Here is a 25539-nt window from a genome sequence, read left to right on the forward strand (position 1 = left end):
AAAGGGAAAATTACTACTCCCCAAAAATCTGATTCTGCACATAGAGACCTTGAATTTTCTGAAAGGAAACAGTCAAGGTTGAAAATATTTCACGTTTAAACTATGGCCTGTTGAAAAATGGGATTAGTAAAATGAAAGTTGGTGGCGAGTAATCAATATTTCTACGACGCTTTACACATTCGTTCAGAAAGATTTTCTTGATTATCACTTTTTGAAAAGAGAATAAAAAAAATTTATTTTTATGTTTAGATTCCCTCATGACACCCAAGTCTGTTCAATTCTCCTTGAAAGCTGTAAGTGTTCAAATCTCTTAAACCTTTAACATTTTCAGACATAAATAATTTTAATTTTAATTTTTTTTTAAAGGGACTCATCCCATAAATGAGGTTGTTCTAAGATGGGAATCTGTTTTTCCTCTTGCTAGGTAATAACATTTTGTTAAGAAAACTGGAAATATTTCCGAATTCCGATCAATTTTTGATTTTTTTTTAATATTGATTCAGAATGCTCTTAAACACAGAAAAATAAGTATCTATTGTGACAAGGGAACTAAATAAGATTTGAATAAACAAACAGAAAGTTAAAAGAAATTTTGAATTTTTCGGGATTTTTATTCTAATCTTACAAATACAGATGATAAAGTTTTTTGAAAAATCATCGGTTTGTGTTGTCACAAATCTAAAAAAGTCTGATGGCTAAAGGTTCATTAATTAAAAATGAGAATTTACATCGTAAACTATAAAAGAAGAAAAATCTTAATATTAAAAATTTGTTTAGGAATAATTTTACCCAACCAGAATACTATATCAGTGCTATGAATACAAAAGAAACGGTAAACACATTTTAAATTAAGATTACATATAAGCCTTTGGGATATTTTCTATTTTTTTTATAACGTTTTGCCAATAATTGCATCTGTTTTCATTTGGTTGTGAGTTTCCACAAAAATTTTGACCCAAATGAGTTCATCCGTTTTGAGGTTCATTATATAAAAACAACCCAAGAAAGGAAACCAACAAACAGGCAAACCAGTATATTTGTCAATTAAAAAAAAGGTAATTTTAAGGTTAGTGTTTACATTGAGCAAGGCATTACTCCCCGACTGGAAATGCTAGGTAAAATTTTGGAGCTTAATATTCACACATACCTATTTTGGAGCTAAATATTCAGACCAAATATATTTTGGGGCTAAATATTCAGACCATACATATTTTGGGGCTAAATATTCAGACCATGTATATCTTGGAGCTAAATATTCAGACCATACCTATTTTGGGGTTAAATATTCAGACCATACCTATTTTGGAGCTAAATATTCAGACCATGCATATTTTGGAGCCAAATATTCAGACCATACATATTTTGGAGCTAAATATTCAGACCATGCATATTTTGGGGCTAAATATTCAGACCATACCTATTTTGAGCTAAATATTCAGACCATGCATATTTTGGAGCAAAATATTCAGACCATACATATTTTGGAGCTTAATATTCAGACCATACATATCTTCGAGCTAAATATTAAATATTCAGACCATACCTATTTTGGAGCTAAATATTTGAGCTAAATATTCAGACCATACCTATTTTGGAGCTAAATATTCAGACCATACGTATTTTGGAGCTAAATATTCAGACCATATTTATTTTGAAAAACAAGATTTAAAAAAAATGTTGAAATTTTTTGACAATTTTTCCTTTTTCTTCAGATAATGAAGGGAGAAAAATTATACGGAAAACACATCATCAACTGCAAGGACGAAAACCAAGTAATCTTGCCATAATTTTAAATTATAGTTTTTAAAAATCATATCTAAACTGTTTTTTTTTTCTAATTGTCTCTGAAGGCATATTAGAAGGGTGTCTAGATGTGCGCTTTTGGCTTTTTCCAATTTGATCGTATAGTGATTTGTTTTTTCTTCGATCGTTTAATAACATGCGCAGAATCATTAACAGTTCTAAATAATTTGCTTTTTTTCAGTTTGTTTTGAAAAAATATCCTTTTTTATTCACTGAACGATAAAATTTGTTCATTCAGTGTTCTTTAATTTTTGTAAACAACGAAAAATTTCATTGATTTTAAAATATTTTCAAAAACAAAAATTATGCTTTTTTCTAACATGAGTGTAGCTAAAGGGTGTTAAAAAAATAACCAAACATTTCATACTTTTTCTCTCACAGGCTTAATTATTACCCGATCATAATGAAATCAATGTCATAATGTCTTTTAGTATCTCAGGAGTACATGATTAGAAATTCATTGGATTTTGTCAACTCTGCACTGAATAAATGCTCTTTATCTCTTGGGGGATGAAACTGATCAGCGTACCATACAAAAAAAAACATTACCAATGCTGAAGGAGGTCCAGAAGACCAGAACTTGCTTAAAATAGACAAAAATCTATCTAAATGTATTAATTATAAGCCTTAAATTCTAAAAAGCCCGTTAGTTACAAAGATACAAGTTCAGGGTGGAGATGATATGACCTAACACCAATTTGGAGTATACTGTAACCCACCATATTTACACCCTGGCCTAATGCAGAGCTGCAGTTTCTTTCCCTTTTTCTTCAACAGAGATAAACACTGCCGGGGACCATTAATATAAGCTGATGGAACCATATTTTATTGCAAGAAGGAATGTACTTTACTATCCTAAAGCTTTCACTTGTGTAAATCAACTCACACCGGGTCCACGATGGCTCAGCTTGCTACCGCAACCAACATTTATACTGTCAGCAATAGATTCAATCAAAGTTCAGTTTACATCTGGCAATGTCCATGAAGTTTTAAAATGTCCGGCCTATTATTGAATATGTCGGCCATGGTAAAAAAGAAGGTTGCCAAGGAAGAAATATTAACTGAATGTAAACTGAAGCAGTGTGGTGAGAATGGACAATCCCAACTGGGTAGGCAGATTAGTTAAATCATTAAGAGATAAAGAGCATTTATTGTGAGCAGGGTTGACCCAATCCGATACTTTTTAAACCTTGGAGTCCTAACATCTAAGAGACACTGTCATATCAATTTCATTATGATTTGATAATGATTGAGCCTGTCAGAGGAAAAAAGTGAAGTGTTTGGGTTTTTTTAACACCCGAGATGGAATTTAAAGAATTTGAGCCGCGGTTTAAATCCGCCAAACCCCGGTTTAAATTCAGCGCCGGCTTAAATTTTGAAACATTTGATACAATTTTAAGTGGAACCAACCATATTTAAACCGCGGCTTAAATTTAAACCGCCGCTCAAATTCTTTAAATTCGGCCACCGGCCCTTTAATTACTATTTAAATTAATTGAGGTGGAAACTACTCTGCACTTGAGATAGAGTTCCATTTAACCCGTCAGATTGGACACTATATTATTGACTACTATGTACCCTCTGCACTACTGGTAAAATATTTTATCAATTTTTTTCTTTTTGTCTTTTTTTCATGACTGATTTTTGAAATATTTGCTAAACAGCAAAATAATAGCAATACAATTTCATGTATTTAGATGTTTTTGAATATTCTCACTAAATTTGTCAAGCTATTTTTACATGAAATAATCATTACAAAATCATTAAAGGTTTGCACCGTCAATGATTTCTAAAATATCTTCTGTAAACGCCGTTAATGAAATTGAGATAGTTAAATAAGTGTGAACGTCGCAAGCCCAAAATATCGTCAAACTTGAAAATATAAGTTGTACTTCTAAACATGTATTTTCTTTCAACTGCATGATATTAACTTATATTTTTACTAGGTAACTTTATCCTGGATTTCTTTCTGGTTAGACCCGAATGCAGGTTTGAAGTTTTTTTTTTACATGGTATAGTCAGCTCAAAACAGATAGTTATTGAATTACAGCATTTGCTCTTCAGCATTCAAGTGATTCCATTTGAAATAAACAGCTGACTAGGGGTTCCATGCGTAAAACCGCTTTATTCTATTTTTGGAAAGTTTGGCCAAAGGAATTGAGTTTTTGCCACAAACTTAAATCTTCTAATCTCTATAAATTTGCAAAATAATGGGGTAAGCCTTTGGTATTTCAAACTTTGATAATTTTATCTTTGAGAATTCAATCATAGTTTGAAATATAGATATACGACATTGGGTCACAAAGATATTGGGATTTGAAAATCAGAGTTTGTATAGCAAAGACTCAATTCCTTTGGTTGAAAATTGATTTAAATAATAAAAAAAAATTATACAGTGAAACCTTTAATAACGAATACATCGGAAGAATTTATCAAATGTCGTCTTGACAATTTTTCAATGAGTTTTATACCATATTACGTATATTTCAGTATTTGCGAAAATAAATAAATAGCCATGAATATGCGGAAACAGTTTTAAAGAGTTCCATATAATCATTTAATTAAAAACTAAATATCTGCAACATTCCATTATCAGAAAGTGAAGAATTCGACATTTGATGAATTCTTTCGATGTATTCGCTGTTAAGGATTTCACTGTACATGAATTTAAAAAAGAATAGCCGTTGATAAAATGCAAAACTAGATACTATACACGCGGTAAGCTTTTGCAGAATAGTGCACTAAATTTGTATTATTCTTCTCATATCTATTACAACCAAATCACAGAAAAGTAATTTGTTGTCCTACTGCAATACAATTTTTTGTTGTGGCATATGACAAGATACACTTTGAACTTGTTCGGATAAGTTAATCATCAACATATCAAGTTATGCGCAATTTTGCAAATGGAAACCCTTCAGATAACTGACCGCGCTCTTACAATTCAAAGCTCTTACAAATAGAACTATATCTGCTTAAAAATTGGATCGACAAGTTCATTATAGCTTATGTGTCAAGATAAATAATCAAATGATAACCCAGCATTTCAAAAAGTTTCACGTAAGACGCCATTACTTAATTGAACAATGAGCAGTTTATTGACTGTGTACAGTTCCTGGAAGAGTAACGCTTGGGACTGCCACATGGCTTTCTTTTATCACGATGACGAAGACGACAGGGAGCGATCAATTGCCGAGGGTAAGTACTATGGCTCAGAACTATTTTAGGCATTCGTTTTATTCACTAAACAAATAATGCCATTATTGTTTCTGATAGGCCTATCCATGTTAACCATTATTTTTATTTTTAATAATAGATAACACATTTTTCCATTTAGGTTTCTTACATCAAGTTTCTTGATATCTGGTTTCTCTCATGCACTGTCTTTATCTTTGCCTCACTTCTGGAGTTTGCTCTTGTTAACATAATTTGGCGAAGGAAGTAAGTATTGTATTTGCCTCACTTCTGGAGTTTACTCTAGTTAACATAATTTTGTCGAAGGAAGTAATTATCTTTGCCTCATTACCGGACTTTGCTCTAGTTAACATTATTTGGCAAAGGAAGTAAGTTTTATCTTAGCCTCACTTCTGGAGTTTGCTCTAGTGAACATTATTCGGCGAAGAAAGTAGGCATTATTTTTGCCTCACTTCTGGAGTTTGCTCTAGTTAACATTATTTGGCGCAGGAAGTAAGTTGTATCTTAGCCTCACTTCTGGAGTTTGCTTTAGTGAACATTATTAGGCGAAGGAAGTAAGCATTATCTTTGCCTCACTTCTGGAGTTTGCTCTAGTTAACATAATTTGGCGAAGGAAGTAATTATCTTTGCCTCATTACTGGAGTTTACGCTAGTTAATATTGTCGAAGGTAGTAAGGTTTACTTTGGCCTAACTTCTGGAGGTTGCTCTAGTTAACATATCTTAGTGAAAAAAGTAAGTTTAAATAATAGCGTTTAAGTTTAAATGATAGCGTTTAAGTTTGAATGGTAACGTTTAAGTTTAAATGATAGCATTTAAGTTTAAATGATAGCATTTAAATTTAAATTATATCGTTTAAGTTTAAATGATAGCGTTTAAGTTTGCTTTTGCCAACAATAATTGAGAATTTAACAAGAAAAAGCATAAAAATCTGCTGGACATATCATCAGAAAAGAAATCTTCAAAAATCAAAAATTGAATTAGTTTATCATTACAAGGAGAACTGTTTGATTTAAGGCAAAGATCTAGTTTTTTGGTACTATGACAAATTTCCATTTAAAAGTTAGTTTTTTTGTCCATAATTTTTTGTAATCAATTTTTTTAAGACTGTTTTTTATACTTATTTCAATATAATTTGAAAAAATAAATATTGTGTGCACTGTGCACTTAATCTTATAAAGCAGAACCGTTTAAGCTGAATTAAATTTATTTTATGAAAAAATCTCCATTTTGTTTAACTTTTTGTGCTTAAAGGATCTTAACTTTGTTATCAAAAAATGCCAAATGTTCCCACATTTCATCCAAAGAGCCAAAATATATTCTATCTCTTTTTCGTAGAATATTATGCAAAATTTTGAATTATTCTATTTAGGGAACATGTAACTATGTCAAGAATCACAGGAAAGGAAATTTTACTGGTAAGTGTAAACTGTAGGTTAGATTCATAGATAAAGATAGATTGCGCAGAAGACGACATTTTTCATCTTGAAAGATATAAATGTACAGAGATGTTTTAAAGATATTCCTATTATATAGATTAACTAGGTTGGTTGTGAACATTGGCTGTTCTATGTCATTGAGTACTTGTGGTGTACATGAGTTCTGTAGAGATAAATTTAAGTTAGTTTAGTCTGTCTCATGTCCTTCTTCAGTTCTCGTCAATATGATATATTGCTCAGTGAAATATTGTTGTTCAAATAGTTCCATTCCCGGAGTTATTTTACACTCTATTATGAAATCCATTAAAACACCAAACCACCCCGCTTATCATTGAAGTACACTTTGACCTCTAGAAGTATTCTTGGTGATTTTGCGTGCATAAGCTATCTACGTTTATACAGGGTGTCCCACAAAACATGACAATAGCAAGACGACTTGAAAGTCGTCTTTGGTATTTGAATTTATTTGTGACATTTAGCCTTCTATCTACTTTAACATGTATGATTCTTGAAACAACTATCACATAATTCTCCTAGCCCTGGCATTTCCAAAAAGTGGTCTGCGTTATTGTGCTTTCAATATTACTGGAGATATAAAGAGTTTGGTTCAGATTTCAATTTTGTTAAATAAAAGCAAAATTGTCTAAATTTGTGAATTTTTTGGTTATTTATGAAAAAATGAATATATGTAAAAAATCAAAATTTGAAAAATCTGGGAAATCGATTTTTCGGCTCATGCTCCATAATTAAAGAAGTGATTGTAACATAAAAAGAATGCCTGGAAATAACTGAAATATCAAGATTTCTACTGTTAACATGATTGTGAACATTTAATAAAAATTGTTGCCTCTGCAGTACCCAATACCCCTACTCTAAATTTTTGTTTGGGACACCCTGTTTATAATATCTACATAGACTTTCCAATAATTTCATAAATAAAGCGATTTTAAAAATTTTTATATATTTTCTTACATGTTCCCAAAAATAGTGAAATACGACATTTAAGAAAAAAATTCAAATATCCTTAGAAGACGACATTTCAATAGAAAATTACCGTTTCTTTTTGCCTGTATTTCCCCTGGATCTGGGGGTTTATCCTCGGTTAGACCTTTCCAGAGCACTTCTCCAAAGATATCATTAAACATTTCTGAAATATGTTTTAATGTTATACTTTCGAATTACAATGTTAAAGGGTTATGTACAAAATCAGTTTCAACCCTGTTATTTAGTCTATAGAACGTTAAATGAAAAAGTGTAAAAACAGAAATAAAGAACATATAAAATTGCACTAATTTCACTAAAAGATAAGCATTTTAGTCTAAAAATATCACTTTTATTTATAGTTTTGTCAGACAGAAAATTTGAGTTGACACTTATGACGTTTAAACAGTTGTACTGAAAGTGTACGCATTCTGTGTTGCCATCTATTGTACAATTGACAACCTATTTGGATTAAATATTGTTTCTTAAATCAGAAAAAGACTTTTATTTGTATTTTTAAACTTTTATTTTAATCGAATCCATCATTTTCTTTTCTTAAGTAATAATCAACAAATTATATCATAAAGAATTATACTTTAGTTATCGTTTATTTCAATACAATGAAGACGACTTTCGATTTCAATTATGATTTTTACGAAGCTTTTAAACAGCATGGAAATATTTCAATTAACACCTTTTCTTTGTTTACTTGTAAACTTGAAATTTGAAAAGAAGCTTGCTAACGATCAAAACATAATTATAAAAGTCGTCTTCTTTGTATCGAGATAAACGCCGAACACAGCACTGCATGTAAGACTACTACATCACTAACTGTAATCCTTAAACTTGAAGAAATATAAATTTCAAATTTATAGAAAATATTTTTAAATTACGTAAAAACAAGATCTTCTCTCAGATAATGAATAAATTTTGTTTATTTTTAGATAAAAAAAGAACGGAGTCATTGATTCAAAAATAGCATTTATCCTAAAAATAAATATCTTTTCCATTTTTAGGAAGGATTTAAGGAGCTTGGCAGAAGCGCTCTGACAACACCTTCGTATACCAGAAGAAACTCCCAGGCTGAGCAAGGTTTTATATTTATACTTGTCTTTATTTTTACCAGGAGGAATTCCCAAGCTGACAATAATGTTGTTTACATTTAACAATCAAGGAATTCCCAAGCTAAACAAGGTTTATTCGTGTATTTTAATCCCAATAATGTTGTTTACATTTAACAATCCAGGAATTCCCAACCTGAACAAGGTTTATAAGGAATTCCCAAGCTGAACAAGGTTTATAAGGAATTCCCAAGCTGGACAAGGCTTATTCGTGTATTTTAATCCCAATAATGTTGTTTACATTTAACAATCGAGGAATTCCCAAGCTGAACAAGGTTTATAAGAAATTCCCAAGCTGAACAAGGTTTATTCGTGTATTTTAATCCCAATAATGTTTTTTACATTTAACAATCAAGGAATTCCCAAGCTTAACAAGGTTTATTTGTAACAATCGAGGAATTCCCAAGCTGAACAAGGTTTATAAGAAATTCCCAAGCTGAACAAGGTTTATTCGTGTATTTTAATCCCAATAATGTTTTTTACATTTAACAATCAAGGAATTCCCAAGCTTAACAAGGTTTATTTGTTTATTTTAATCCCAATAATGTTGTTTACATTCAATAATCAAGAAATTCCCAAGCTGAAAAAGGTGTATTTGTTTATTTTAATCCCAATAATGTTGTTTAAATTATCCAAGAGAAAATCCTAAGCTTAACAAGGTTTATTTGTTTACTTTAATCCCACTAATGTTGTTTAAATTATCCAAGAGAAACTCCTAAGTAGAACAAGGTTTATTTGTTTACTTTAATCCCAATAATGTTGTTTACATTTAACAATCGAGGAATTCCCAAGCTGAACAAGGTTTATTTGTTTACTTTAATCCCACTAATGTTGTTTAAATTAACCAAGAGAAACTCCTAAGCAGAACAAGGTTTATTTGTTTACTTTAATCCCATTATTGTTGTTTACATTATCCAAGATGAATCAGTCCTTTAAACCCTTAGGAATCTGAATATTCTCAACTATTACTAAGATAGAAATTAATAAAAATACAGAAAGAACACTAGATGTCGTTTTTTCAAGATTTAGGAGATTTTCGTTCACAATAACTCTAAGGCAGAAGCCCAAAGGAGTAACAGGGTGTCCCACGAAACATTTGGTGAATAATTTAAAAAAAATACAAAAAGTCTTTAATATGTTTTACTGCAGTGTAGAGAAGAAGACATTCCAAATTATTTACCAACTGTTATGTTTCGTGGGACACCCTGTATCAAGCGTTCTGTTCTGTCTTTATTATTATTAATATATAATTACTAATTTCAGAGAAAAGATTAGGTTCTGAAAATAGAAGGAACTCAGCTCCATCTGCTCAGGTCTAAAGTAAACTGATAATTCTAACTAAATTAAATTCCATTGTATCGATATCATGCCTTACAGAGACTGTAAATGGATAGAGTGGCCCTTTTTTAAAAGAGTGTCATGTATGATTCACAATGGTGCCTTAAACCTTTCTTTAGTAATAATGAGAGATGTCGTCGTTTATTTGGAAAAGAATTGAGTTTTTGTCACAAATTCAAATTTTCCATATCCCTGTATTTTATAACTTTAGATTTTTGTTGTTCTAGCTGTTGTTTTTATATCAATGGAAATACTTTGATGTACTTTGATACTGATTTTTGGCCGCAAACTCAAATGTTCTAATCCCAATATCTTTGCAACCTAAATTTGTAAACCGGGATATATTTTATATAAATTTTTTGATCTAAAAGAATTAATAGTTTGAAATCCAAGGTTTTACCAGATAAAAGGATTAGAGGATCAGAGTTTGTTGCAAGAACTCGGTTCCTTATCAGTTTAGTTTATGTTTGTTTAAATATTTAATTAAATATTTTCCTAAACTTGATACATATTTCAGTCCAGGAAAGTATCAACATTATCCTTGAACGAGTTAGCGGTCAGTTTTCCATCTTTCAATTTTCAAAGGTAGATCTTTTTTATCTTCATATTGATGATTTAAAATGTGAAAGAATAGTTTTATATTGTAAAACAAAATATCAAAAATAATCGAAGTAATGAAGTTTACGTCAGATATTTCCGAAACAAACATAGTTTACGTGTTTACAGCGCAAACAACATAAGTAACAACAACAACAGCTTCAGCAACTACAACATCAACAACAATAACAGCTTCAGCAACAACAGCATGAACAACAAGAATAGAAGCTTAAGCACATCTTCATCTCCACACTCTGAACCTTTCCAGTTCTACGTTTCAGAGGTCTCATATTTATTTTATTTTATCTATTTACCTAATTATTTATAGATCGGAACTATTGTGTGGATATTGTTAATCTTGAACGTTATTGTTAAATATGCCAAATTTTACGTAAATCAACTTCTCATCACTAATACTTTTCCGAGAGATGATTTACAATTTATTATTACTTTATACAACAAAATCAAAATATACTATACGATCGAGTAGCGAAAATGAGGTAGAATACGGTTGAGAAACTATAGAACCAATTTGCCTCCGCTCATCGAAAGGGTTCACAACGAACTGCCTCATCTGTAAGCATTTGTTTGACCCGCCATCCCCCGCTAGGGTTCCATCCCTAGCTCCCTGGCTCGGCGGATCAATACCCCTTGCACTACGCTACCCTGAGATAAGGGATGGCATCGCTTGGTCTATTTATAACTCGGCTTCGCTTGGTCTAAAAATAACTGCAAACTTAGCATTATTTCAACTGTCATTGATATATACACTCTAGGTTTATATTTCCATCAGCAGAGGATCGTTGTAAAAACGATCACAACGATCCTAAAACCCCTTGAGCCGATGATCGCTAAAAGATCAACATATATTGTACCATCATTACACTATATCTTGATATCCAATGTGGGAACTGGGAAGCTCTATTTTTGAGGATCATTGCTTGATTTCTAAATTAAAGTTGTCCCTGCAGGGTATAACCATTACGGGATATCGAAGAGGAATTGATTATTAATTCATAGAGTTATAAATGGAGCTCAATACTTGAGCCAAAATTTCTAACTTGCATATATGTGAGCTATAAAGCCATCAGAATTCAAACCATTTCAGTTCTACGTTTCTTCAGAGATTTCATGCAATTTCTTCTTATTATTTTATTAACTTTTTAATTTTTACTCTTAATAGTTATATGCCAGTTCAATGCTTGTTGTTTATAGAAAAAGAAACGATTTTTTTCTTTCAAATTCTAGATTTTAATATGTTTGATAAAATAGTTGAGTTGACACTTTTTTTGGGGCCTTAATTAAGATGAAGGCAATACCTTTAATCATGATTCATGACTATGATTTAATAGATACAATTTGAATCAGATTTTAAGGGGAAAGATGAATATGTCCGATTCACAACGGTATCCTATAGAAACTTATACCAGATCTTGAATAATAATCTACAATTAGTTGTTTAAATAATAAATTTTAAACAAGTAGATTTATATAATATATAATTGAGTAGATAAAGCTTGATTAGATAAATTTATAAATCAGACATTTCAATCTTGTTAAATGTTAATATCAAATTAAATACTTTTTCAGTCCTTAAATATTATAAATTGTTTAAGCCTGACCCAGACATGCAGGAGGTTATTCTCCCGGTACCATCCTTTCATCAGGTAAACATTTTGATTTTAGAGAACTTGGAACTTTTAAATATTTAATCCCTTCAAAAATGCGCTAATCCGTATCTATATATTTAAATATATATTTAAACAGTCTAGGTGCAGTCTAGTTCAGCCTATGTTTATATAAATATATATATTTAAACAGTCTATAGCTACAGTCTAGTTCAGCTTATGTTTACATAAATATATATATTTAAACGGTCTATAGCTGCATTCTAATTCAGCCTATGTTTATATAAATATATATATTTAAACGGTCTATAGCTGCAGTCTAGTTCAGCCTATGTTTATATAAATATATGTTATTTAAACAGTCTAGGTGCAGTCTAGTTCAGCCTATGTATATATAAATATATATATTTAAAGAGTATAGCTACAGTCTAGTTCAGCCTATGTTTATATAAATATATATATTTAAAGAGTCTATAGCTACAGTCTAGTTCAGCCTATGTTTATATAAATATTTATATCTAAACAGTCTAGGTGCAGTCTAGTTCAGCCTATGTTTATATAAATATATGTTATTTAAACAGTCTAGGTGCAGTCTAGTTCAGCCTATGTATATATAAATATATATATTTAAACAGTCTATAGCTACAGTCTAGTTCAGTCTATGTTTATATAAATATATATATTTAAAGAGTCTATAACTACAGTCTAGTTCAGCCTATGTTTATATAAATATATATATTTAAATGGTATATAACTACAGTCTAGTTCAGCTTATGTTTACATAAATATTTATATTTAAATGGTCTATAACTACAGTCTAGTTCAGCCTATGTTTACATAAATATATATATTTAAACAGTCTATAGCTACAGTCTAGTTCAGCTTATGTTTACATAAATATATATATTTAAATGGTCTATAACTACAGTCTAGTTCAACCTATGTTTATATAAATATATGTTATTTAAAGAGTCTATAGCTACAGTCTAGTTCAGCCTATGTTTATATAAATATTAATATATATATTTAAACAGTCTATAGCTACAGTCTAGTTCAGCCTATGTTTATATAAATATATATATTTAAAAAGTCTATAGCTACAGTATAGTTCAGCCTATGTTTATATAAATATATATATTTAAAAAGTCTATAGCTACAGTCTGGGTTAATTTTTAAGGAAAAATTATTTGAATTCTTTAGTTCCTTTCTTCTTAGTATATTCTGAAGTATTAAATATACGCTGTTCATTTGAAACCTTAAGAACCATTAAAAAACAATTTTTCCGTAAAAATTATACCAGAACTGAAAATTGCAAATTTTCTAATTACAATTTTAGAAATTTTCTGAGATTCTTTGATTTAATCTTTTTAAAATTTTAGATTTCGATAGAAATAGTTTATTTAAACATGTTTGTTTTTCTGAACTTTTGATTTTGAGAGAAAAAAGGTTCGCGAATTTTTTTTTGGGCCATAGAAGTACCAAATAAAATTACAAATTTTCAAAAAATATTGAAAAAACAAAATACAGGAGAGTTGCACAATTTTGCATGGCACCAGACACTTTTTTTGACTCACCCTGCAGTCTAGCTGCAGGCAAAATAACTAATCAAAAATATTTAAGGAGGGAGAAAAAAGAACAGGGAAAGTACTCTGGGGAAATGCTGCCAATGCACTTATTAGGTAATTATAATTCAAAATATAAATGTTTTTAAAATTTTTCTTAATTTTGTCTTAAAAGTGCCTTGTGCGGGGGTTATCTTACTTAATTTTCCCAGGGGACTTTCAGTAACCCAACGTCTTCCCTCTGTTGGTCAAACTAAAAGGCGATAAAGAAATCATTGGTGATCAGCTATTTATACATTTAATCTTAATCTACAATTTAAAATTTCTAATTTTACTTTTGGAATATGTATAACACGTAAATTTTAGCTAATTTATATTTTGACCAATCACGTTATAACTATTTATAGCCCTTCTGGTTGAAGGAAGGCGAGGTACAGGGTGTCCCAAAAAACATGGGAATTCAGTGACGAATTCGATATCGTCTTTGTTATGAATTAGCATAGTAATACCTATTTCAAGAGCCATAATATTGTTATGTCTGCTAGAGTTTATTTTATGAAAAGAGTAAAAGACTGTAAAGATGCGTCTATAATGTCTCCGCAAGATGAACAGTGAGGACGGACAAGTTTACTCTGTTTGTATACTGCAATTTTCTTGTTTTACTAAGTACAACCGTATGCAGTCAAAACATAAACAAACAAAATGTGAACATAGCAGACGAAAGTCTAACAGATTACAGCTTTCTCAGTAGGTATCACTAAACTAAATCAAAGAATTAGTTAAAAAGACGATATCGAATTCGTCACTGAATTCCCATGTTTTTTGGGACACCCTGTATAAAGTTTTTGGCGAAAATACTTTACAAGCCCCCTTCAAACAGTAGGGTTTTAGATAATTTATGCCCTGGAAAATATTAAGAAATATAAAGTTTAAACTTTTAAAAAGTACATATTAAAGAAAATCCCAAATATTAATGCTGGAAGATGACTATTCAAAAGAATGCGGGAACTTCATAGCAAAAAATTCGCAAATATTAAAAGGTGTACTCAGCTGGGGTGATATTATACGTTTAAACCCATAAGAAAGAAGTGAAAATTTTACCCCAGCTCATCTGGGAATATATGGGTTTCAGGATATGTTAACCATAGATTATAAAGAGGCCACCCAGGGCATAAAAAACCTTAAATCTGAAAACTCCTTTAATTTGTCCTGCAGTAGAAAAGCACAATTCACTTTTGTAGCGAAACCAAAATTTAAAAAAATCTAAATTACAAACATTAATTATCTAATTCATACTTGATAAGACAAAGCTAGTTCCGCTGTGACTTTACGATCACACTACTGATCCAATCAGTCATGTGTTTGGTGTCTATTCTGGACCAATAGAAATAGTATGGCGGTGACATCTATCTTTCTATCTATCTTATTATCCAATTAGAGTTATGAATCCTTCAATCGGCGTTATCTGCAGTAAATGGAAATATTTACTTCTACTGAAACTATGGTGATCAATGATAATACAAAATTAAAAGTAAAAAATGTAGAAGTCAATTTTTGGAATTATTTTAAGATTATTCTTTCTTCATTCAAATTCAAAGATTAGTAATGAAAGCTCTTACACTAATTTAGTTTATACTAAAAGTAATTTGGAAAAACCGTAAATGATTTAAATAACAAGTTAATAAATATTGTCATTATAAAATAAGGATTTAGAAAAATTTTATGAAGGAACCCAAATAACGGGTTTCCTCAAAATTTGGTCAAATTTGTATTTATCAAATCATTAATTTTAAAAATGGTTATACTTTTTTGAAATATTGATTATAGTTTAGATTACATTCCTTAAATGCATTAAAAAATATCATTAACATTCCTTTAATATGTATTCTTTAATGGTTAGGGAGGTTTTAAAAAAATGGAAAAATGAAACGATGTGACACATATCCGTTTTTCAAGAGCTTTTTAAAAATTTAAATTCTTCCTTTTAATCAAAAGATTTTTATTTATTTAAAATTCGGTGATGGTAATGGACCAAACCTCTGTAGAGTAAAAAAGTAGAGGTTGTTAACTTTTTTTAAAAGAAATGTCAAGGTAATTGAGATTGCTGAAGAGGTAGGACCCCAAAAGCCCCTCACCTCCCGTCAGGACATTTGGAGGAAAATGTACGCTTGATTCTGACGAGTGTATTTTGCTTAGTCAACTACACTGATCATTATTATTAGTTGCAGTACGTAGAAAAGGGATATGAAAATAAACCAACATTTCGTGTGGGGGGGGGGGGGGTAATTCATGGCCTAAATTTGTGTTATAAAAAGAATTGCAGCTTTTTCATCGCGACTCACTAGACATGGTAGTTAGGCTGAAGTGCAGACTGCAAACAACTTTAGAATTCATATAATACCAATGAGACATTTTACGGTGTACAATTTCTAAATAAGAGCGTATTGTTCTTTGTAATATTTCACCAGCTGTTTCAGTCAGCAGAATAAACGTTTTTTACAATTCTGTAATAACATGGACAAAACATGTAATTAATACCATTCTTTAAACTAATTGCATGTATGCAAACTGAACTGAACTAAACAGAGTCTAAAACTAAAGAATGCGCGAATTTTAAGCTCGAGGTTAAAAGTTCTGTGAAATAATGAATAATGAATTTGAATTTCCCGGGAAAATCTGAACCAATCAGAGAAAAGAATTTACGGAGAATATTACATAACCATCGCTAATCAGCTGTTCTTACGTAACCGAAAACAAAACATACAACCGTTTTTTGGGTTTACATCCAAATTTCCAAAAATTAATTTATCTAAAACATGAAATTTCTTTAACAAGGTTTTCACTTTTAAATATATCGTAAAGTTGAATGCCGCTTTCTCAGCTGCAGCTGAATGATGATTGAATAATGGACAAAATAGGGAAAATGCAGGATTTCAAGATTTTAAACCTGTGTTTAAATTTTAACTCGTCGATTTCGGCGAGTTAAATATTTAACCACAGGGTTAAATATTTAACCTCACGGTTAAAGTTCAGGTTTAAATTAAGTCAGAAGTGGCATTTAACCATGAACTTAAAATTTAAGTCAAAACTTTTCGTTATTTAGTTTTAGAAATATTAACTTATATCATTAAAAATAAGTTTTAAATTCCTTTAAAATCTTGCAGGCTATTGAAAATTATTTCAGCTAAGGTTTTCTTTATTTTTAATGTGAAGACAACACTTTGAAAAAATCTGCGAATAATACTATAGATGCAGTTAAGGTAATAATAAAATGAAAAAATAAATTCTACGGTTCTAATATGGCTTTTATCGATAGTTTCTTTTAAGAAATAAATTTCCTAAACATCAAATTAATCCATAAAATATTCTTTTTCACGTGTTTTGTCCGGATTATTATATAGTTGTAAAAAATAATTCTTCTTCTGACTGAAACAAATGGTGAATTATTGCAATTACAACTTTACGCTTTTATTTAAAAATTGTACACCGTAATAATGTCTCATTGGTATCAAATGAATCCTAAAGTCTTTCTCTACGTACAATACTGCACTTTCAGCTACAGTGAAACCCTTAATCGGAAGAATTTATCAAATGTCGTCTTGACAATTTTTCAATGAGTTTTATACTATATTACGTCAATTTCATTATTTGCGAAAATAAATAAATAGCCATGAATATGCGGAAACAGTTTTAAAGAGGTCCATATAATCATTTAATTAAAAAACTAAATATCTGCAATATTCCATTATCAGAAAGTGAAGAATACAACATTTGATGAATTCTTTCTATGTATTCGTTATTAAGGGTTTCACTGTACCATGGCCAGTAAGTCCCTACCTTTAATAATGTTGACTCTTAGAGGGTTGAAGACGGAATTTTAAGTAATTCTACATTAGCAGAGCAGCATGTACAGGGTGTCCCACGAAACATGACAGTTGGTGAATAGTTTAGAATGTCTTTTTCCATAGTAAGTTAAGTTGTGTGATACCAAAGATCAATAAAAATATTATATGGGAGTCATATTATATCAAAATTGATTTCAAAGTAAAATATAATTAAGCAAAAGATTTGTTTAACTAAAATAGCTATTTATTAAATGTCATGTTTCGTGGGACACCCTGTATGATTAACAGTTTCCTTTATTGCCTCTGATTCATAAATCCGAAAGCCACTTATAGTACCGTTGTGTGCAGAACCCACAATTGAAAACATAAATTTTTATTAGAAAAACTTGGATATATCTCATTCATTGCATGATCAGGTTTAAAGGGTATCGTTGTGAATCAACCATGTATTTTTAACCATTTGTACCATTTGTAAATGGGGCATGTCACTTTTAAAATAAGGGATAACTTGGTATAATAATGACGACAGTGTCTGTCATGTTTCTTGTTTTGGTTGAATTCCGAAATTGTTTTGTGCATTCTACTTTTTGCCCAGGAAAAGAAAGAACAACCGAACTACAGTGAAGGATGAGGAGGATGGAAAAGAGAAGGTAATAATCAATAAAAGTTTTTAAAAAAATTTAACTTCTCTGATTTATTGTAATAAAAAAAAACTATAAATGTAGTCTTGTATTAAGCACACATTTAAGCTCGATATTTTGTATGTTTGTTTGCTATTTTGTCAAAAAAAAACAGAATTATCGAATAATGTCTTATATATATCGTTTAACGCCTGATGAGATTCTCAGGTTTCATCCTATACCCCCTTCTCATTTTTCCTTTACAGTGCCTTTAATAGCTAAAATATTTGCTTTGTAACAACATCAATTGCACTTGCGTTTTACTTTAATGTCGTCTTCTTATTCTACTATATTCTGGTTCTCACTGTAGATAAATTAAGGATGAACCAGTAAATATCATGGAGCAGTTTCAGTCCATGAGTTACGAAGAAATCGCTATCTGGATTGATACAAAAGCAAGGTTAGAATAATTAGTCATTTTTATATTTCAAGAGACAATATTTGTGAGCTTGATTTCAAGTGACAATGTTAAGATGACAATTGCCGATTTACAATGGTATATCCTTTTCTTGCTTAAAAGAATCAATCTTCCACATTTTTGATCAGATTTAGGTTTCAAGGGTACCATTGTAAATCGGGCAATGCCATCTTTGTATGGGGTGTCGATTGACATTACGCTTACAATTCCTTTAAAGGGATAATAGACGTAGTCTATGAACCAATAAAAGAGTAGAACAAAACAACTCCGTAAGTTTAAGATTAATAAATTATAAATTAAAACTTGATTGAATTGAAAAAAAGAAACCGAACGCATCTCATCCTGGTTAGTCCATTAAACCCATAGTTGAAAATAATCTACAATTGTGGGCATTTCAAAATTGAAGGGTAAATACTTAATCCTTGAATTAAAGTAATCCCGGTGCAGGGTATAACCACGTCGGGATATAGAAGAGGAATACATTAATCCATAGTTTTACTGAAGTTGAAGATCAATGCCTGCTTCCAAGATTCATAATATAAAAGTTTTAACTTACGCAGTTGGAAATTTTGTGCTTTGCTTTCATGCAATGTAATGTAATCATGTATCATGTGTTCCGTTCCGTTCTGTTCCGTTCTTTCCCGTGAAAGAACGATCGTTTCTCAGGAACGACGCCCAGCCCCAATGATGTAACAAAATCAATGAATCGCCACGAACCGTAAAACAACAAATAAGCACCAACTGCTTTAATGTCAAGTTATGTTTATGCTTAAAGAGAATGATAACAAATCTGAAATAGCCTCTACTTAAAATTAAAGGGACTATTGACCTAATTTTAAGTGGCTCTCCACTCAAAGAGGGGCATGTCCGATTCACAACGGTAATCTTTAAAGGGAGTGTTCGCGAAAAATGAAAGGGGTTATAGGCCTACGGCGAAAAATAATCGCTTTTAATCGCTACTAATTTTACTTCTATCTGTTGCGCTTGCGTCTATCAGGAGGAAATTGTAAAAAACTACCCATACCAAAGAACGTATAGAGTCCATCCACATTCAGAAAGTTGCAACATTCAATTCAGATCGTAAAAAATCAATTTAATTCCAAACAAATCATTCAGATATTACAACTGATGATCATCGATAATTTTTCGATGCAATTGTATATAGTTGATATTTCATGATATTTTTTTATGATCTCAGAGTTTCTTTTGAAATCATTTATTCCTGGTTCGAGGATTTGTGATAATAAAGACGACATTTTCATATTTTCCATGAATGTTAATAAATTCAGCGCTAGTAAATATTATCTTAAAAACATAAAATCAAAAATATTATGAAATATTAACTTTAAACAAATGCGTCGAAAAATAATCAATGACTATTGTAATATCTGAAAGATTTGTTTGGAATTAAATTGATTATTTTGAGATCCGAGTTGAATGTAGCAATTCTTTCTAAATTTGTATGGACGCTACAATCTTTAGTATGAGTCGTTTTTAACAATTTTCTCCTTATAAACACAACAGATAAAAGTAAGATTAGTAGCGATCAAAAGCGCTTTTTTTGCCGTAAGCCTATACCCCCTTTCATTTTTCGCAAATACTCCCGGCATTAAACCTTTGTTTAAATTTAAGAAAATATCCGCGTTATTTTTCGTTCTTTTTGTTTTTTTTGGTTCTTTTTGGTTCTTTTTGGTTATTTCCGGTAATTTCTGTGTTTTTTTTTTGGTTTTTTCCGGTTATTTCTGGTTCTGTTGGTTATTTTTGGTTAACATTTTGTTCTGGTTTCTAAATGAAAATAAATTTTGAGATTTAAATTTTTCAAATTGTAGATTATAACTTAATCCTTTATTCAATATTTATTTCAAGAAGTACTTTTTCGGAAATTTAAAAATCTTTAAGACAAATATTATTTCTATTTAAAGTACAATGTGAACCAGAAACCTCTGGAATATCAAGACGACTTTTCAAACCAATGACCTTAAATATTCCAAGAAACATAAGGCCCAAAAATTTTGACCCATTTCACTTAATACGTTTTGTAAAAAGTTTATTTATCAACCATCAAAACAATTAATAATTGCTTTAAGGTCGTCTTCCAATTCCACAATTTCGTGTCTCTTTATTGACATTTTTTATTTGCTTTAACAAACATCAAGATTTAGCATTTTTCGTTTTCATTCAATTTTATTGAATACAATCCAGTTTTGGTCTAAAATTCAACAATCAATTAACCTGTCAGAGTTTTCGTGAAAGACTTTTTTATTTAAAACGCATCCATCAACAAAAAAGTTAAAGTGAGAAACTTTACATAAAAATTTATGTTTAATTTGTCAAATTAAAAGATTTCTGGGACAGGAATATTCAGAACAGTTAAATTAGTTTACGCTCACAGTGCAATATAATGATATATGGACGGACACAACAGTAAAAAATCTCACTAGAGGGATATGCTTACTTTTGTCCCAATTTTGCTGTCTATATAGTATATAGTCTGTAAATATATTTGTACGTTACTTTGAATGGAGTTTTCAGCGTTGTTCCCCTGTTTGATAATACATATTACCCATTTTTTAGAAAATATGAGTGGTAAGATTCGATTAGCTTAATTTAAAATTTTGGGGACATTGTGGGTATTTTTCAAAGAAAGGACCATATACAGGACACTGTTTTACATAGTAGTATAGTACCGGTATCATTTGAGAGTGTATGAATTCTTCCCAGTGCAGTGCTACAGGGTGTCCCACAAGCTATTAAATCGTTTAAAGCTCTAAAATGAGATTTAAGGGACTAATCAGAAAATTTAAAAACATGAGTCATTTTTAAAAAATGTATGATGCTAGTTTAAAATGTTGATAGCAGAAAATACCAGGTTTTTGGAGTATTATGTGTATATTTTGGAGTTTAAGCTAGGAGATAATCACATTTGAAATGGGATGCTATCACCCTCAACTTAGTTTTTGATGCGTTCTGCAGTTATCTGCAGTCATAGATTAATAACAATACAGATAGAACACCAGATGTAGTCTTTTTAAGATTTAGGAGTTTTTCGTTCACAATACCCTTGAGGCAGAGGCCCAAAGGAATTATGCACATGCTCTCTCTCTGTCTTGTAATTCAATGCTGCCTGCGGGGAACTCCTTTGAGCTTCTGCCACAGGATAATTGTGAACGGAAAAACCTTTAAATCTTGAAAAGACGACATCTAGTGTTCTATCTATATTGTTATTAATCTATGTCTGCAGTACACTAACCGAAGAAATAGTAGGGTTTAGCAGAGTGTTCTCTGTATGTAAGCAATAGCACAGACAGACAAACCCTCTTAAGTTCAAATTGATAAAGTCAAGAGCATACTCTGTAGTCTGCATAGCACTGCATGGTGAGAATCCATACACTCTCATCTGACAGGCGCTACGATGAGTAAGTACGAGGTGTTTTTGATCAAAAATACGAATTAAATATTGTAATTTCTTTAATTATTGGAGAATTTCTCTAATTAATACCTTGTTGGAAAAATAAAGTTTTATTATACAAAAATCTGCTGCGTACAAACTCAGTCTTCCACCGGCAATTGATTAGAACCAAATCATGGTACCCCGTCCTACAAGTGCAAGAGCCAAGCTAGCAAGTTTTTTTGAAATGCTTTTAGGTCGGCCATTTCTTAATATATATGAACAAATAAGCACATTTTAAAAATATGACACCAAACAGAAAAATAAAAATAATTTTTTTTAATTGCCAAGGTGTTGGTCTTAAGGTGTACGTGCGTTGAAGAAAAATTGACGATTTTGCAGCTAAATTTGCTGATAGATTGACGAATTTTCAAACAATGTAATTTCTTTAAATTTAGTCTTTTAAAACTGTATTTGCGAATTCCAAAATGATAAAAAAAACATCATTTAAAATTAAAATCTGAGGATTGCCAAAAAAGCGGTTTTCTTGCGGTTTCAAAAGTAATGGTCAAAATAATTTTTTTGGCAAGTTTCTTAGTTTAAGTATCTATTCAACAATTTGTACAGGGCCGCCTTAGCTGGCCTTGCTCTTGGACTTATTTGATGGGGTACCATGATTTGGTTCTAATCAATTGCCAGTGGAAGCCGGTGTTTTTTACACATTTTTTATCAATTAAACGCTATCAACTGTTCCAACAAGTTGTTAATTAGGGAAATCCTCCAATAATTAAAGAAATAACAATATAATTCGCATTCTTGATTAAACACAATATTTAAAACATTTATATAAATGCAAAACTTTCAGGATTGTGTTCCCTCTGATGTTCCTTCTGTTTGTGATCATGTACAGTATATTTGTTGTGTACGCAGACCTCCTCCCTTCATCAACTACTATGGCTCACACTTAACTCCTGTTTGTGATCATGTAGTGTACAGTATATTTGTTGTGTACGCAAAGTGCAGACCTCCTCCCTTCATCAACTACAATGGCTCACACTTAACTCCTTCTGTTTGTGATCATGTACAGTTTATTTGTTGTGTACGCAGACCTCCTCCCTTCATCAACTACTATGGCTTACACTTAACTCCGTCTGTTTGTGATCATGTACAGTATATTTGTTGTGTACGCAGACCTCCTCCCTTCATCAACTACAATGGCTTACACTTAACTCCGTCTGTTTGTGATCATGTACAGTATATTTGTTGTGTACGCAGACCTCCTCCCTTCATTTTAAAAGATTAAAAACCTCCTATTTTACTAAATATTTATTTTGTATAAGGAATATGTATCTAATTCAAAATTTTATCGTATTTGGATTGAACATCTTTTAATTACGTCCTAATATGTAAAAAAACTTAAAGGGTATGTTCACGTTATTTCTAGTCACCTTCCACAAATACAATAAAAAAGAGAATGCTGGATTAACAGCAACCTTCGCCTGAGTACATTTATAAAAACATTCTTGTTTAACTTGCTGAACATTGATAAAATAAATTTTAATTTTGGCTTTTTTCTTGTTTCCCTGTTAAGGGGATTACTGGCTAGGTATGGAAGTTGAATGAGAGTGCAGATGAGGACTTATTTAATACAGCTTTAAGACGAATATTATACATACAATCATTGCTATACATTAGGGCGAAAACAAGCTCTTCAAAGATTACGAGGCTTAAGCAAATTCTGGGCGTTCCTTCACAAGATTCGAATTATTATTTAAATTAGTTAACCCTATCCCTGCTGTTGGGGTACTTGAAATCCAGCTGAATTTCTTTAACCCTATCCCTTCCGTTAGGGTACTTGAAATCCAGCTGATTTTCTTTAACCCTATCCCTGCTGTTGGGGTACTTAAAATCCAGCTGATTTTCTTTAACCCTATCCCTGCTGTTGGGGTACTTAATATTTAATAATTTAAAAACGAATCTGAAAACGTACCCACCAAAATTCATGATTTTGATCGTCGTCTTTGCACTCAAACTCAGTAATAATCGTGGAAATGTTTCATTTGTCTCAAATGAATCCTAAAAAAGAACCTGTAAAATCTTTCCCTGGGATGTTTAGAAAGACAAAAATTTCCCTGTATGATACTTGAAGGACTGTAGTATGGTTTTGGTGAATTATATTGGCGTACTAAGCCTAAGGGTGTCAGAATTATTTTTTTTGCATATTTCTAAAAACTCCTATGAAACTTATAAATTTTAATTTTTTATAAAACTTTTTGGTCTGGATGATTGCAAATATCTATCTAAAACTTTCTTAAACCGGCATATTTTTTCTATATTCATTTAGTTAAGAGTTTGAGTCAAAATAAGTATTGATAAATATTGCTTTATATCGAGTAGATATCCTTAAACATACCGATGTAAAACCTTTCAGAAAGTAGGAAAGATTCTGCAAAAGTTGCCAAACCAAACAGAATTTTTATTTTGAACAAAAATATTTAGAACTTATATAGAAGCTTTTCTGGGTTGCACTTTACTCTAGTTTTGCATTATTTTCATTTGTGTAAAAAAGAGATTCTGTTGATGGGTTAAACCCAAATAGGTTGTCAAGTACAATAGATGGCAACACAGAATGCGTACACTTTCAGTACAGCTGTATTTTTCTTACCGGTAGGGGTCGGATAATCCTGTAGGCGGTCTGGGTTGCCCAAGATGGGGCTTCTTTCAGATCTCATCTCACATAATCACATAATCACACGTCATAAGTGTCAACTCAAATTCTGTGTCTGAAAAAACTATTAATAAAAGTGATAATGTAAGACTGAAGTGCCAATCTTTTGGTGAAATCAGTGCAATTTTATATATTCTTTTTTTCTGTTTTTACACTTTATCATTTAACGTTCTATTGACTAAATAACAGGGTTGAAACTGATTTTGTCCATGGCCCTTTAACATTGTAATTGGAAAGTATAACGTTAAAACATATTTCAGAAATGTTTAATAATATATTCGGGGTAGTGCTCTAGATTGAGGATTAACCCCCAGATATGGGGAAAATACAGGCAACAAGAAAAGGTGATTTTCTAAATAATGTCGTCTTCTTAGGATATTCAATGTCGTATTTTACAATTTTTGGGAACACATAAGAAATATATAAATTTTAAGAAGTTCTTAAATTATGAAATTAATGGAAAATTTATGTAGATATATATTATATACAGGTGTCCAAACAAAAATTTGCAGTAGTATTGGGTACTGAGGCAACAATTTTATTTAAATTTTCCCAACCATGGTAACATTAGAAAGCTCTATATTTCAGATATTTTAAGGCATTCTGTTTATATTATAATTACTTCTTTAAGTATGAAGTAGATGAGCCGAAAAATCGACTTCCCGTATTTTTCAAATTTAGATTTTTTTACATATTATTTTCATTTGTTCATACAGAACCTAAAATTGACAAATTTACGTACATTTATTTATTTATTTAAGTAATTGCTGTTGGTCTGATGTTTCTTTATAAGCCAAAATTTTTGATCTGCAAAATGT

The 25539-nt window shown here is 30.8% G+C and overlaps 1 protein-coding gene across 1 annotated transcript; it reads left to right on the top strand.

Annotated features, from left to right (window-relative positions):
* Positions 1-252: 252 nt before the first annotated feature.
* LOC111716335 (gamma-aminobutyric acid receptor subunit beta) lies at positions 253-23564 on the top strand. The gene is made up of 19 exons (XM_023491775.1): positions 253-293; positions 367-424; positions 778-832; positions 1067-1115; positions 1713-1772; positions 3304-3395; positions 3750-3792; positions 4916-5001; positions 5141-5244; positions 6369-6414; positions 8433-8508; positions 9801-9850; positions 10393-10460; positions 10602-10755; positions 12089-12139; positions 13721-13779; positions 18103-18157; positions 18508-18587; positions 22859-23564. The coding sequence occupies exons 3-19, from the start codon at positions 815-817 to the stop codon at positions 22959-22961; spliced, it is 1194 nt and encodes a 397-aa protein (XP_023347543.1). The 5' UTR covers positions 253-293; positions 367-424; positions 778-814; the 3' UTR covers positions 22962-23564.
* Positions 23565-25539: the final 1975 nt, after the last annotated feature.

Source organism: Eurytemora carolleeae, unplaced genomic scaffold, assembly GCF_000591075.1.
Source record: "Eurytemora carolleeae unplaced genomic scaffold, Eaff_2.0 scaffold24, whole genome shotgun sequence".
NCBI classification, from domain to species: domain Eukaryota; kingdom Metazoa; phylum Arthropoda; class Copepoda; order Calanoida; family Temoridae; genus Eurytemora; species Eurytemora carolleeae.